This window comes from Vombatus ursinus, unplaced genomic scaffold (assembly GCF_900497805.2).
Source record: "Vombatus ursinus unplaced genomic scaffold, bare-nosed wombat genome assembly UNPS02015129.1, whole genome shotgun sequence".
Classification (NCBI taxonomy): Eukaryota; Metazoa; Chordata; class Mammalia; order Diprotodontia; family Vombatidae; genus Vombatus; species Vombatus ursinus.
The window spans coordinates 395,760-412,693 of record NW_020954907.1 but is presented as its reverse complement, the minus strand read 5'-3'; the positions used below and the strand labels follow the sequence as shown (position 1 = coordinate 412,693).

Here is a 16,934-nt window from a genome sequence, read left to right as displayed (position 1 = left end):
ATACCAAGCTACTGTCTTTCAAAAGTACTCTGTGTGTGTGTGTGTGTATGTGTATGAGAGAGAGAGAGATGAACAGACAGACAGACACACACACACACACATACACACACACACACAGACTTCCAGAGACTAAATAGGGTTGTCTCATCCCTCTCAGTTGATTTTATTGTCATTTCAAGAGCCCTGCCCCTAATGAATTCCTCATGCATAGTGATGTGTCACATTTCAGCAAATTCAGTGACAGCAGCAGAAGGGGATGCCATTTCTTCCCAACTGGCTTTAATGTCAAATTGAAGCATTCTTTCTAATTCTTCTGCAGAATCCAGATGGGGCAAATGATACCAGAGCATGGCACTGGAACAAGGAAAATTATAATACACTGTGAAATTATCAAGACATTTAATTTTTCTATTGAGCTTTTTGGAGACTTGTATAACAGTTGCTAATCCTGAGTGACTGATTTAAGGAATGTAGGAGAAAGCATGGCATAGCAAAGATAAAAAATGGATTTGGAGTCAGGGGACCTGTGGCATTGAGGCATGGTGGAAAAAGGGTTGAACTTAGAGTACTGGACATGGTGCTACCAGCCCAGAGTTTGAATTCTAACTCTTCCACTTACTACCTGAGGGATCTTGGGCAAGACACTTTACCTCCACTTTGTTTTTGGTTTCTCATCTAGAGATGAGGAAAAATAAGGGTTAGACTTGATGGCCTCTGAAACTTATCTCTAAATCTGTGATCCTATATTGGGATAGACTTGTAGCCATTGCTTGGAGAATGTGTCTTTTCTCATTCTTTCTCTGCCTTCCCCTATAATAATCAGAATGAGAGTTCACATTTATTAAACACTTTGTAGCTATCTAAGAGCATTTCTCACCACAACCTTGGAAAGTAATACTAATGCTAAAATAACTGGCATTTAAATAGCACTTTTACATTTCTGAAGAGTATTTTATCCATTAATGCTCATTTGAGCCTCACAACAAGTTTGTGAGGTAGGTACTATAGCAGTCATTATCTCCATTTTATAGATGATAAAACTGGGGCTCAGAAAGATTAAGTGAATTGCCAGGATCACATACAGGAGCTGAGCTTAAGTCTTCCTAAGTGCAAATCCAGTCCTCCATCACATTATATTACACTACACAAGTATTATTGTCCCTCTTTTGCCGATTAATATGATTGAAGCTCAGAGAAGTTAAATGACGTATTTGTGGTCACATAGGAAGACCTGGGTTTGAATCCAGGCTCCAAGTCCAGGGCCCTCTTCATGACACTATGCTGCCTCTCTCTCTGTCTTTTGGGACTATACAAATAACTGAAGAAATCTCTAAACAAACTTTGGCTATACTTGCTTCAAAAGGAGTACAAATAATGGAGGCAGAGAGTACCAACCTATGGCATATTTCTGACCTGTGATTCCTGGTTCCCTTGCACTCTCCAGGGACTAGTTCCTTCTCATATCATGACTATGTTTTTGCACACATGCTATGAAATGGGAGCAAATGCTGTCTAATACAGCAGTAACCTCAGGCTACAATCAGGTCAAATTCTGGACAATTGCATGGGAGAATTAAGATACAGTGACATAATTAATGCTCTTTTCCATATTGGACAAGTTGCATAGGATGGACAAGTGTGATGGCATTGCATTCTATATCATTGGAGGGAACATTCACATCATAGTCTAAATTTTCTCATAGGGCATAAGTTAACTTTGGGAGAAATTGCACATTTTTTCCTCTTGTAAACAATCCATCCTCTAGAATAATTTATTTCAAAAGCTATTTCCCATTAGGGGAAGAATGATTCCTGGAAATGAAACTCTAAAGAATTATCCTTAGAAAATGATCATGCTGTTGGAGGTGCATTTTCTTTTTTTTTCTTTTTTTAAAAAATAATTTATTTATTTTTAGTTTTCAACATTCTCTTCCATAAGATTCTGAGTTCTAAATTTTGTCCCCCTTCCTCTCCTCCCCCCTCCCCAAGATGGCATCCAATCTGATATAGGCTGTGCTTATACATTCATATTAAACATATTTTCACATTAGTCATGTTGTAAAGAAGAATTAGAACAAATGGGAGGAACCACGAGAAAGAAGAAATAAAAGAAAACAACAAAAGAAAAGGAGAGCAAATAGTATGCTTCCATCTGCATTCAGACTCCAAAGTTCTTTCTCTGGATGTGGATTGCATTTTCCATCATGAGTCTTTTGGAGCTGTCTAAGATCCTTGCATTGCTGAGAAGAGCTAAGTCTATCAAAGTCAGTCATTGCACAATGTGGCTGTTACTGTGTACGATGTTCTCCTGGTTCTCCTTATTTCACTCAGCATCAGTTTGTATAAGTCTTTCCAGTTTTTTAAATAGCATATTGTAGAATTATAGTTCTCAATCCACTCTACTATCCACTTATGTTTTATGGGAGAATTCATCCCATTCACATTCACAGTTATGATTACTATTTGTGTCTTTCTCTCCATCCTATTTCCCCCCACCCCCCCATTTATGCTTTTCTCTCTTCTTTCTCCCTTTCCCTCCTCACTAGAGTTTTGCTTTATACCACCGCCTCCCTCAGTCTGCCCTCCCTTCTATCAGCCCCCTCCTTTTTCTTCCCCTTTACCCTTACTACTTCTTCCTTCCCTTCTATCCACTCCCTCCCTTTTCTCTTTCCCATCCTACTTCCTATAGGGTAAGTTAGATTTCTATACCTAACTGATTATGTTATTCCCTCTTTGAGCCAAATCTGATGAGAGTAAAGTTCAAACAATGCTCATCTCCCTCTCCTCTTTCCCTCTGTTGTAATAGGTTTTTGTGCCTTTTCATGTGACATAATTTTCTAGTCTGCCTCCTCCTTTCCTCGCCTAGAACAATCCCTTTTCACCGCTTAATTAGATTTTTTATCATCACATCAAAGTCAACTTATACCCATGCCCTCTATCTATGTATACTTTTTTAAAATGTTGTAATAATGACACAGTTCTCAAGAGTTACAAGTGTCATCTTTTCCAGTAAGGATGTAAACAATTTGCCCTTATTGATAACATTTGTTTATTCTTTCCTGTTTACCTTTTTATACCTCTTTTGAGTCTTGTATTTAAAGATCAAATTTTCTGCTGAGCACTGGTCTTTTCATCAGGAAGGTTTGGACTTCCCTCCCTCTCCTTTGACTGTCCATCTCCTTCCCTAAACAATTATGCTCAATTTCACTGGGTAGTTGATCCTTGGTTGTAATCCAAGATCCTCTGTTTTATGGAATATCGTATTCCACATGCTCTGATCTTTTAATGTAGAAGCTGCAAAGTCCTGCATAATCCTGACTGTGGTTCCATGGTATTTAAATTATTTCTTCCCGGCTATTTGTGATATTTTCTCTTTGACTTGGTAATTTTGGAATTTGGCTACAATATCCCTTGGCATTTTCAATTTCAGGAGGTGATCAGTGGATTCTTTCAATGGCTATTTTGCTTTCTGGTTCTAGGACCTCAGGGCAGTTTCCTTTGATGATTTCTTGAAAGATGCTGTCCAGGGTCTTTTTTTCATCATGGTTTTCAGGTAAACCAATAATTTTTGAGTTATCTCTTCTGGATCTATTTTCCAGGTCAGTTGTTTTACCAATGAGGTATTTTACACTTCTGTTTTTTCATTCTTTTGTTTCTGTTTGACTGTTTCTTGTTATCTCATAGAATCATTAGCTTCCACTTGCCCAATTCTAATTTTTAATGAATTGTTTCCTTCTGTTAGATTTAGCACCTCCTTTTCCATTTGTCCCATTTTACTTTTTAAGGGGTTCTTCTCTTCAGTGAGTTTTTGTGCTTCCTTTTCCATTTTGTCAATTCTACTTTTTAAGGAGTTGATTTCTTCAGTGTACTTTTTTCCATTTAGCCAATTGTATTTTTAAGGACATTTTCTACAGTCAACTTTTGCCCTTCCTTTTCCAAGCTATTGACTCTCTCTAGCATACCTCTCATTTATTTTCCCAATTTTTATCTTCTACCTCTCTTACTTGACCTTTAAAATTCTTCTTGAGCTCTTCCAAGAAGGCTTTTTGGGCTTGAGACCAGTTCATATTCCCGTTTGAGGTTTTGGATGTGGGTATATTGACAATCTTGTCCTCTCCTGAATTAGTACCTTGGTCTTCCCTGTCCCCATAATAAGAATCTGTGGTCATTGTCCATTTCTGCTTTTTGCTCATGGTGTTTGCCTATGTCCTGGCTTTTAAAATTGAGCTTTCCTGCTGGAGCACAGAGGACACTGACCCAAGCTTCTTGTGCTGGGAACCTGGGACCTGGTCACTGGCTTTGTATGCTGGGACCTTAAGTGCTGGCAGCTGGAGGCTGTAGGCATCTGGCAGCTTACCTGGTGCTGAGGTAGGGTCAGTAACACTTTAGTTCTCAAGGTGGGCATGGGGAGTCTGGCCCTTGGAGGACTTCTGCTCACCTGGGCTTCTTTAAAACACTTGAATGTTTGGTAGCTGGAGGATGTCTGCCAGCCCAGAGCTGTGCCTCCTGGAGTTGTGCTTCCTGGAGTTGTGCTGAAGCACCAGGAGATTCTGTTGCTGAAGAACATAGGTACACGTGGTAGTTTTCTGAGCTGTTGTCTACCGGTCCCCCTGCCCATGCTGAGGCACTTGTGGGTCCCGGTGTTGGCACTTGCTTGCTCCACCACCCTGTGGCTCAAGATCTCCCCCTGGTTTTCTGAGAAGGGGTTTGCTGCTGGCTTGCTGGGACACCTCCTGTCCTGTACTGCTCCCCCTTCCCCAGAGTGAGACGGGCCTTTCCCATTAATCCCCCAAGTTTCCTGGGCTACAAGACCGATGCACCCCATCTTTCTTCTGGCTCAGCTGTTCTAGGGTTTTTCCTGGGGCAATATTTTCTGGACTTTCCGAGGTCAATAAAGGAGGATGAGAGAGATTTACTTTTTACTCCGCCATCTTGGCTCCTGAAAGTCTGGAGGTGCATTTTCACATAGTAAAGGCTTAATAAATGCCAATTGCTTGATTGATCATGACATTTCTGACATTTTGAATCCCTTTTTTTAGAATTCCACCCTGGATCGGCACTTATCCCCTCCCAGGAACAAGAGCAATTAGAAGCATTCCTGGATTCGAATCTGAATGTGACAGTACCCAGTATTTTGGTTGAGCATTTGTGGTTTATCTGAGATGAAAAAGAGAACGCTGTCTAGTCTGAAGTTTCTACAAAGGTTAATTTTAGGTAACGTTAACATGACAACCTAGAAAAGGAAATTATATTCTGCCCTATTGCCCTATTCCTCCTATGGAAATAGTCTAATGTGTCCTAAATGGCAGCCTTTTAGAATGAGCATAGCAATGTTAGTCAAACAGGATCAGTGGTCTCATCAGTGCAAGGAGCTCCCAGTACATTGATGATGGTAGTCATTTCCTAAATGCCTGTTGGCTTGGCTATGATAGTTACATATCTTTCTGGATTGACGTAGTTGAATGTCAGTTCCTTGGTTCCAGTGATGACCATTCCTTTTGTGGGGAGGAAGGTGGCCTTTGTATCTCTAGTGTTGTACATAGTACTTGGTCTTCAGTAGGTGTTTAATCAGATCTTGTTGAACTGAATTGAAGACAGGAATATGTATTAGATGACTCTTTGATGTCTGTTTCAGGTCCATGGTAACCTTTCTCACAAATTAATTGTGGGGGTGTATGTTCTCTCCAGTAACTGATGCCACTTGGAAGGATCAAAAGAGATGGATTCGATTGAAAAACCAGACAAGGAAAAGTTACAAGAAAATGCATCTCTTACCATCCCTCTGCTGACAGGCAATGAAGCATTCCATTTCTTTGTGAGCTACAGCAGCCTGGACTCCTCTTGGGCCCACAAATTCATTAGAAAACTAGAGACTGATTACTCAGATCTGAGGATCTGCTACCATGAGCGGGACTTTCTTCCAGGGAAAAACATAATTGAGAACATGGTTGATTGCATCCAGCAGAGTCAAAAGATGTTGTTAATCCTTAGCCAAGACTTTGTCCAGAGCAGATGGTGTTTGTTGGAGGCCAATCTCTCTGTCTTTCGTTACTGTATGGAGAGAAAGCCCGTTATCCCCATTATGCTAAAGCCCTGTCAGATTCCACTTCATTTGAACCATTTAACATATTTGGATGTCAATGACACCTCCTTCTATGAAAAGATCATCAAGGCCATCTGCACACCTAACCATCTCATGAAGCATTCCACACTTGTCCCATATCAGCTCTCCTCAATCTACAATGGGAAAACACTGATGATCCTTCCCTGTATCAATAAAGACAACCTTCCATCATGGAAATTGGGAACCTTCGGCTCATCTAATATCCCTGATCCACTGAAAATGGTCATAGATGATCCAGAGGTTTATAGAAGAGCCATTAACATCCTGAACGAGGTCTCTTCTCCCAAATGCTGTTTGCGATATTTGAGTTGCAGGATCACTTTATGCATTATCCTCTCAATCTTTGCCATATTTTTATTTGCCTTTGCTATAGTAACTTTGTTTGTTGTACATCCTTATTTACAACGGTCAGTATCAAAGTTTGTTTTACTTTTCCTCATGTTGCACTTCCCTATGCTGCTTCTGAGTATGAGCATAGTGGCCTTGGTGGTAAATATGATGTGTTGGGCTAGAAGATCAAGAAAAGAGAAATTAAGAGAGTTGAATCTAAAAGTAGGAGAAGCCAACCTCATTCTGGCCAATCACTCTGTGCTGATGGGCTATGAAACTATAAATAAACTCTCCTTTGTATATATTTCACTTAAAGAATGTGAAAAAGTTTTCCTGGATACCTTTCCTGATGAAAACCCTTCTGCTAAGGAGATGTTCCAAAGTGCAATAATCCGCTATTCTTCCAGTTATGCCTGCTGTGTTGCTAATAAGCATTTTCCCCTCTCTGAAGAAGTGGAAGAGGAAGGCCACATGAATGATGGCTTATGTTTCTGTCAGTATGTCTCTCTACAGTTGAAAAACAACAGGTGGCTAGGAGATGGGATAGGGCTGGCTTAGATGTTGTCCTGCCCAGTAACTGGAGATAGACTTGAAGGTTCCTCAACCTCCATTGAGAGGTCAGTACAGTAATGAACAATTCCTCTTTTTTTGGAGGGGGGGACAGGGTTCTTCTTATGCTTTCTTTTTATCATGCCATTTGTCTAAAATTTGATATTGATTCATGGTATCCTAAAAGTCTGTTACCTAAGCTCCCAAAGAGGTCGAGCCAATGGAATACTATTCCCTTGAATTTGGCATTCCAGCTCCCATCTCTGCCTTTGCACAGGTTGTCTCATATTATTGGAATGTGTTTTCTCTCCTCTCTTCAGCCTCTTAGGCTCCCTGCTTTCCTTTAAGGCTCAGTTCATGTGCAAAGATTCCATGAGAAATCCATCCTGACCGCCTTGATCATTTGTTCTCTTTCCCTCTTCCTGTTCCACTCCTCTCCTGCATTAATCTCCTAGAGGATAGGGACTGCTTCTTTCTTTGGCTTAGTTTTGCCAACTCCCATTGCACACAATAGGCACTTGATAGATGTTATTGGGGTTATCCAATCATAAAAAGGAAAGAAACAAGTGTTTATTAAGTATTCACTATGTGCTAAGCACTATGCTAAGTGCTTTGCAAATATTTGGGCCTCATAAAAACTCCACGAGGTAGGTGCTATTATTAACTCTATTTTACAGTTGATGAAATGGCGGCCTATAGAGGGTAAATGACTCACCCAGTGTCATACAAGTTAATGATTTTCTGAAGCCAAATTTGAACTCAAGTATTCCTGTCTCTAGGACCAGTACTTTATGTACTGCACCACCTAGCTGCCCCTCATAGGACCTCAGAGGACATTGAATCTAACCCTTAGTTTAGCATTAATCTCATCTAGTATATTTGTGATGCAGAATCATCTAGTTCTTGAAGACTTCCAGTGAAGAAAATGGCAGAGACAAGATGGTGGATTAGGGGATGGCTACTCAGCTGATCTATCCCAACAATCCCTCCCAACAATCTTAAAATAATGCTTCAAATCAAATTTTGAAGTAGCAGGGACAACGAAAGGTCAAGGTGAGGCATTTCCCAATAAAACTTAGGAGGTGGGTGGGAGAAGTCAGTAACATCGGTGTGGAGGCCTGACCTTTAGAGCCCACACATGGGGCAGTAGTAACAGCCACAGAAGTAGCAGCAGCAGCAGCTTTGGAAGCTCTCAGCCCTGAGATGATAAGAGAGTCAGACAACTGGTCAGAAAGAGATTACGGGGGACTCTTTATTGGCATTGGGTATAGCTGGTACTGATTGGCAACTTTATTTTTGTTTTTCTTGTTTTCTCAATGGAGAAGGTAGGAAGTGGAAGGGAAAATATTATTTTTGAAAATAAAATATAATTTTTGAAAATTCAATATAATTTTTAAAAAGAAAAATATAAAATAGAGAAACCATAGCTACCTTGATTTTTAAAGAGAAAGAAGAAAACCAAATAACCATTATTAAAAATGAAAAAGAGTGAATGAAGAAGGAATGAAAGAAATTATTAGGAGCTATTTTACCCAACTATATGCCAATAAAACTGATAGTGTAAATGAAATGGAAGAATATTCACAACAACATAAATTGCCCAGATTAACAGAATAGGAAAGAATATTTAAATAATCTCATCTTAGAAAAAAGTAATGGAATGAGCCATAAGTGAACTCCCAAAGGGGTGGAAAACATAACCAGATTGATTTCTAAGTAAATTTTATCAAATATTTAAAAAACAATTAATCCCAATACTACATAAACTTTTGAAAAAAAAGTAAGAGGGAATACTACCAAAGTCCTTCTATGACACAAATGTGGTCTCCATATCCAAACAAGAGAGATTTAAAACAGAGATGGAAACTATATACCAATATCCTTAATGAACATTGATGTAAATTTTTAAAATAAAAGTTATAGACTATGACCAGGATATATATATATATATACATATATAATACACACACACACACACACATATATACATATACATATATATGGATAGAATACAGGGATAGTTCAATATTAAACAATATTCATTATTCAATAATGAACAAAATTCAATAATAAATAGAATAGAGGCAGCTAGGTGGTACAGTAGATATAGTACTAGACCTGGAGTCAGGAAGACTCACCTGTGTGAGTTCAAACCTGATCTCAGACACTTGCTAGCTCTGTGACCCTGAGCAAGTCACTTAACCATGTTTGCCTCAGTTTCTCATCTATAAAGTGAACTGGAGAAGGAAATGGCATTCCAGTGTCTCTGCCAAGAAAACTCCACGTGGGGTCATGGAGAACCATAATAACAAATAAAAAAAATACATCATGTTAATTAAAAAAAAACCGAGAATAATCATGATTATATCAATAGATCCAGAAAAAAAGCTTTTGGTAAGATACAACAGGCATTCCTATTAAAAACTCTAGAAAACATAGAAATAGACAGCTTTCTTTAAAATGATAAGTAGTATCTATGTAAATACCAAGAGCTAGCATTATCTGTAATGGGAAAAAGCTAGAGGCCTTTCCATTAAGATCAAAGATACAGAAAAGATGTCCATTATCACCATTATTATTCAATATAGTGATAGAAATGCTATAGAAATAAGATAAATAAAAGAAATGAGAAGAATAAGGTTAAGAAAAGAAACAAAATTATCACTTTGTGTAGCTAATATGATTTACTTAGAGAACCCTAGAGAGTACATTAACAGCTCCAGCAAATGTGCAATATATGACATAAATCCATACAGATTACTAGTATTTCTGTATATTACTAACAAAATCCACCAGGAATAAATAGAAAGACAAATTCTATTTAAAATACCTGCAGGCAGTATAAAATACTTGGGAATCCATGTGCCAAGACACATATAGGAATTATGTGAACATAATTACAAATACAAATTACAAATATGTCTTCATACAAACAAAGAAAGCTCTAAATAATTGGAGAAATATTAATTACTTATGGGGAGGGAGAATCAATATAATAAAAATGATAATGTCACCTAAATTAATTTACTTATTCAGTTCCATGACAAACTACTAAAGGACTGTTTTAAAGAACTAGAAAAAATAATAACACAATTCATCTGGAGGAAAAAAGTTTAAAATCAAGAAAATTACTGAGAAAAGTGGGAAGGAAGGGGATCTGATAGTATTAGGTCTCAAACTATACTGCAAAGCCATAATCATTAAAACAATTTGGTACTGAGTAAGAAACAGAAATGTTAACGAGTGGAACAGATTAGGTATACAATAGTAAATGAGCAAACAGGCTAGTGTTCAGTAAACTCAGATATTCCAGCTATGCAGCAAGTACTCAGAACTCACTATGCAACAAAAAGTGTTTGAGGGAAAATTGGAAAGCAGTCTGGCAGAAACTTGGTATAGACCAACATCTCACACCATGTATTAAGAAGAGCTGCAAATAGTTACATGATTTAGACATAAAGGGTAACATCATAAACAAATCAGAGGAGCATGGAAGAAATTACCTGTCAAATATATGGATAGGGGAAGAATCCATGACTAAACGAGTAGAGAGGTTCACAGGAGGTAAAGTGGACAATCTCAATTATATAAAATGAAAAAGTCTTTGCACAAACCAATGCAGATAAAATTTGAAAACAAGCAGGAAGTTGAGGGAAAGTCTTTGCAGCAAATTTCTCTGATAAAGGTCTCACTTGTAAGATATATAGGGAATTGAGTCAAATTTTTAAGAGTAAGATCCATTTCGGTTGATCAATGGCCAAAAGATATGAATAGGTAGTTTGTTGGGTTTTTTTGTTTGTTTGTGTGGTTTTTTTTTTTTTGAGGCAATTGGGGATAAGTGACTTGCCCAGAGTCACACAGCTAGTGAGTGTTAATGTGTCTGAGGCTGGATTTGAACTCAGGTGCTCCTGAATCCAGGGCTAGTGCTCTATTCACTGCACCACTTAGCTGCCCCATGAACAGGTAGTTTTGAGAGGAAGAAATTCAAGCCATCAATAGCCATATGAAAACATGTTCTAAATCTCCAATAATTAGAGAAATCCAAATTAAGACAAGGCTGAGATACCCCTTTATACTCATCAGTTTGGCAAAGTTGGAAAATGACAAATGCTGGAGGGGCTATGGAAAGACAGATATATTAATGTACTATTAGTGGAGCTATGGTTTCAAGCCTGCTCCAACCATTCTGGAAAGATATTTGGAACTATGCTCCCAAAACCATTAAACATTGCATACCCTGTGACCCAGGCATACTTCTATTAGGTCCATGCCCCAAAGAGGTCAACAACAACAAAAAAAGGAAATGACCCTTATCTGTAAAAATATTTATTGTAGCTCTTTTTTGTAGTAATAAATTAGGATTGAAGAGGTTTCCATCAATTGAAGAATGACTCAACAAGTTATGTGTTATGTATGTGATGGAATAGTATTGTGATATAAAAAAATAAGACGGTTAGTTTCAAAGAAACCTGGGAAGACTTGTATGAACTGATGCAAAGTGAAGTGAGCAGAACAAGAACAACTTATACTAAAACATTATCGTAAAGACAATTAACTGTGAAATGTTTAAGAACTGTCATCAACACAATGAACAACCACAGTTTCAGAGGACATGTGATAAAATATCGTCCACCTCCAAATACATAAGTAAATGGATTCATGGTGCATATTGAAGGATATTATTTGGTTTTTTTGTTTTGGACATGTCTAATGTAGGAATGTGTTTTCCTTGACTCTACATATTTGTAACAAGTTTTATTTTTCTTAGTTTCTTAATGAGTAAAGGGGGAGGGGAGGTGAGAGGAAAATCAATGGGAAATAAAAATAAAATTGATTTTTCTTTAAAACAAAAAGGAGGATAGCCACTTTCCTTTTCCTTCCCTCCTCTATCCTCTATCAATCTTTGAGTAAGTCAGTGGAAGATGGTAGTGTTTGATGGAAGCATGTTACTAGGGGCTTATAGGGAATAGGTTTTAGGGCTAGAAGAGGCCATCTAATCCAATCATTTCAATTTACAGATAAGTAGACTGAGGCCCAAAGAGCTTAAATGACTTGCCCAAGGTCACTTAGGTGGTAAGTGGAAAGAGCAGGCTTGAAACCCAGATTCTTTGACTCCATATCCAGGGATTTTGTGCTAAACACCCCAACTCTCCAACTGCCTTCTTCCACATCTAGCCACACTGCTAAGAACAGATCAAAGTGAGAATCCTGGGTATATAGATAGATGAAGGAAAGATTTACTTTACTAAATGATTTAATGGGTCCACCAAAATTTCTGTACTCACTTCCTTGGCCTAAGCTCCAGGAAAAGCCAATAGCCAGGAGAACTTGCCTAATTTTATCAAAACCAGTTGAGAAAACATACACAGGAAAAGAAAAACACCCAAGGAGAGATAGAATCAACAATTTTCACACTTGGGGTAATTGGTATAAAAATATTACTCTCAAATAATTTGGGAGAGGTGGTTATGCCAGAGGAGATGTAGGGCACAACTGGGGTGGGGGAAGGGAAATAAGACCAAACGGAGATGGGAGGACCTCACTGGGACAGGGCTTCCAGGTGACAAAATGGATGAGGAGAAAAGAAAGTCATTTTCCATTTTCACTAACTTTTTCAGTGATAAGGGAGAAACTAGGCTCTTTGTTGCTGAAGGATTATAAGGGCTTTCAGTGCTCTTAAATTCATTATCTTGTAGGCATTGCTATGCTGTTCCATCTTACTTATATGTCTATATCTAACTTAGCCTTGATACATTATTTAAATAAGCCACTCACTGGTCCACTTCAATTCAATAAACATTTATTAAGCACCTACCATGTGCCAGGCACTATATTCAGTGCTGGGGGTATAAAACTATTATTAAGAGAAAGGGTCCATAGTGTCCAGTAGATTGCCAAAGGGAGATCCATGGCACACTAAAAGGATAAGAACTCCTGTCTTAGAGAGAGACAATCTAGTCCTATCGTTTTTGCAGGTGATGAAATTGATCACTAGAGAGGTGGTAACACAAATTGTAAGTGATGGAATTTAAACCATGTCAACTGACTCATTATCTCACCCATCCTCATTACTCTCTTAGTTCTTTAAAGTGTCCTTACCTTAAAATGATCAGAACCACTTAGATAGTAATAATAGCATTCTAAAGACTGATAGACTTAAGAACTATAACTGACACAAAGATCAACCATGATTCCAGAGGCCTATGATGAATTATTCTACCCATTATCTGACAGAGGTGATAAATTCGAGCTACTAAACAAGACATACATTTTCGGACTTGGACAATGTGGGAATTTGTTTTGCTTAACTATGCATTTTTGTTACAAAAACTTTTTCTTTTTTTCTTTCAAATTAAAGGTAATGAGGAGGGAAAATAGATGCTTTTAAAATATAGTAAAAAGGGGAAAAGAAACTTCCCTTTATGTCTAAAACATTTTTTAAATGGGCATGTCTTGCTTTCTGAAAGGAAAAGTTACTTAAGGGGAAAAGAGTAGGCATCTAGAAGGACAGGAACTTAAGAATCATCTAAAGGTCACTTCAATTAAGTTAGCTTTGCCATTTGGGTAATACCTACTTGGGCACAGAAAAAACTGAGTATCTTATGGTTACTAAATAAGTGGGTACAATGTAGAATTACAAAGGTAAGAGATCTAAGCATTTAAGTTAACCTGGAAGAGTCAGGATAATACCAGGTCCCCTACCTGCAAACCCAGTATGTATTCCACTATTATCACACTGTGTCCTGGTGTGGGTATGGAAGAATTAATAAGTTTTGAATAGATAGTGGGGAGGACTATGGACATTCTAGACAAAGAGGATAAGAGGAACACAGGCATAGAGGGAAAGTTAAAAGGACAGGGCAAACAGGAAAGATAGAAAGGAAACTCACCCAACTGAAATGAAGGACATGTGTTGAGAGTGAATGGGAAGATTATATTGCATCTCTGACATGAATGGCTCTTTCCATCTGTTAAGCTTCATTATATACAGTTCCTTCTTGTTTTGTAATCTGTGGCTTGGAAAGAAAACAAAAGAACCCTCAATATGTCCCTTAAAACTGTCAAGACTGAACATGGGCCTGAAATCTAAGAAAAGATCTAGGAACAGGTGTTGTCACCAAAAAGTAGCTTGGCAGTCCATTCAACATCATGCATGCCAGGTGGTATCCAAACTTGACTGTGTATTTCGCATTTAAATTTGAACTACAGGTTTTAGAACTGCTTGGTGGGTCTTTATCCTTTTCATAGCCCAATCCCCAATTCATTTAAACTCAATAGGATCCAAGAAGGTGTTACCGACCCCAGGAAGCTAATATGATCTTAGCCCACATTAAGAGAGACAGTGTCCATCAAGAGGGAGGTCATAGTCAATTGAGTTTAATTTAACTCAACACACATTTTTCAAGTCCCTATTTTACGCCAGCCAATTGTGAAGGTTGCTGGGGATACAAAGAAAGAAACAAAACAGTCACTTCCTTCAAGGACCTTATATTCTAACTAGGGTTGGGGGAAGGAAGTGTGGAGCAACACATCCATTGGTAGTAAATGAAAAGCACATACAAGGTAAATACAAGGTAATTTGGGGGAAGAACATTAATAAAAGGGAGTTGGGGTGAGCAGAAGTAAATCAGGAAAGACTTTCTGTAGGAGGTGGCATTGAGTGGTGCCTTAAAGGGAGCCAGAGGTTCCACAAGGCAGGCATGATAACAGATTCTATGTATTCGTTGAATTAAGCATGAATTGAATTTATCATACTATGCTTGTGCAAGTTAAACACATGTGGAGAGATATGGGATAAATGTTAGGGGGATTCAGACCTGTCTGAATGGCTGAACCCAAAGAGCAGTCAAAAATGTCATATATCATAGAGACAGGCACATATCCTTGGGGGTGCTTCCCAAGGTACTTTGAAACCTCTTCCAAGTTGATACCAAAATATTTTTTATCAATCATTTGGACAAAGCATAGATGAGCATGTTCATCAAATTTGTAGATGACACAAAATGGGGAGAGATAGAGAGCTACTACATTGGATAGGAGAATCAAGATTCAAAAAGATCTTGCCAGGCTAGAATATTGGGCTGAAGAGAAGATGGAATTTACTTTGCTGTGGTCAGATCATATAAGAGTTCAGTGTTGGTTAGAGAATTCTGGGTAAGAAAACTCCTTCCACCAAACCCAATTGGCATGTATAAGGCAGCTTATAGTCTTAGACAGTAGCCTGGTACTACAGAAGTTAAGTGCAATTAGCCCTATGAGTCAGAGAAAAGATTTGAACCCAGACTTGAACTCTCTATCATCAACATCATACTGCCTATCTGGGAAATTATTTAACCTTTATACTTAGAGAAATCAAGGAATGGAAAGAAGCTTTGCCCTTTAATTACAAGCATTGTCAGGATTGTAAGAAAACCAGCGCTAATAAAATGATACGTTGGGGGGAAGGGTCAGAAACTGCCAAGGTCCAGGATCATCCCTCAGTAGCCAACAGCTGGGAGAGATTGACACATTCATTCTTAGGTCATGGAAATAACAGAAATGCCCCTCAGCTGGTAGTAGCTTATAATTAGAAACTCAAAGATGAACCCCAAGCTTAACTAGTATTCTCTCCTTATTGAAGATTATGACTTTTAGTATGATATGTACATTTAAATCTGTCATATTCTGAAATTTGTTTATGGTTGGCCTGGAAAAATTTGTCAGCATTTTGAGCGGTATCATTAATGTGAGATGTGAATGCCAAGTCTTAAACAGCATCGGTCTATCTCACTTTGCTTGTTCCCAAACAAGGAAAAGAGTTTTCACTAGGCTGTGGGAGATCACAATGGTGACGGTGCTGGGTTAAGAAAAAAGAAACCAGTCTTCTCATCCTGGCTTTGCCATTAACTGGCTATGTGAAATTAGGTAATCGCTTGAGCTTCCTGGGTCTCAGTATCCTCATCTGTAAAATAAGGATGTTAGATTAGTTTATCATACAGAGACCCCATGTGACCTAGCTGCTTTCTAAGTCATTAAGGAGGGAAAACAATCGCCCTACGTTTCATTGTCATAGTATTTTACAGCTTCCAAAAGACTTACAGATAGACAGTTTCATTTGATTTGAGTGTTGCAATAAGAGGTGGTTGGGGCAGATGTTATTATCCTCATTTTACAGATAAGGAAACTGAGGTTCATCAATTTGCACATGGTCACAAAGCTGGCATAGGGCAAAGTGGACATATCCCAGGTCAGGTGACCCCCAATCCAGATAAGAGCTCGGAGTCTGGTGATTTGATTTTAATTCATGCTGTTGTCATTACTGTATTTTCTATTTTCATTGCTGTGTTTATTACTAGGCCGCTAGTACTTGAGTAAGCATTACCTAATTTTGTAGTTGTGATTGAACACCACTAACACCTCTAGGATAAATATAAAATCTTCAACCTAGCATTTAAAGCCCTCCATAATCAGGCTCTCATTCCCTTTTGCACCGGCTGTCTTCCATGCTTGGGATGTTTATCAGCCTTGATTTTGCCTCTTAGTTTCTCTGGGCTTTCTTCGAGAGTCAGCTCAAGGGACAGCTAGGTGACAGAGTGGATAGAGCACCAGCCCTGAAGTCAGGAAGAGCTGAGTTCAAATCCAGCCTCATATACTTACTAGCTGTGTGACCCCGGGCAAGTCACTTAACCCCAATTACCTTAAAAAAAGAAGCCAGCTCAAGTCTCATCTTTCATAGGAGGTCTTTTTCCCCTTCCCCAACTCTTAGGGACTTTTTTTTCCTGATTACCTACCATTTACACTGTATATATATCTCGTGTTACCTATTTCCATGTGGTCTCCTCCATTAGAATGTGAGTTCCTTGAAGGCGGGGATTACTTTTTGCCTTTCTTTGTAACCTCAGCACTTAGCACAGTGCCTGGCACATAGTAAATGCTCAATAAATGCTTGTTG

At 38.4% G+C, this 16,934-nt stretch overlaps 1 protein-coding gene across 4 annotated transcripts in view; it reads left to right on the top strand.

The window, feature by feature from the left end:
• The window catches only part of LOC114031270, a 15,500-nt gene extending 7,159 nt beyond the window's left edge, over window positions 1-8,341 (top strand). Inside the window, exons 2-3 of one of the 4 annotated variants that reach the window (XM_027846309.1) lie at window positions 5,040-5,214; window positions 5,689-8,341. In XM_027846309.1, the coding sequence (XP_027702110.1) occupies window positions 5,720-7,012 (1,293 nt within the window). In that variant the 5' untranslated portion in view covers window positions 5,040-5,214; window positions 5,689-5,719 and the 3' untranslated portion in view covers window positions 7,013-8,341. Of the gene's footprint in view, window positions 1-5,039; window positions 5,215-5,635 lie in introns of all 4 variants that reach the window. The other 3 variants (XM_027846308.1, XM_027846310.1, XM_027846311.1) reach the window with 3 other exon arrangements.
• Window positions 8,342-16,934: the final 8,593 nt, after the last annotated feature.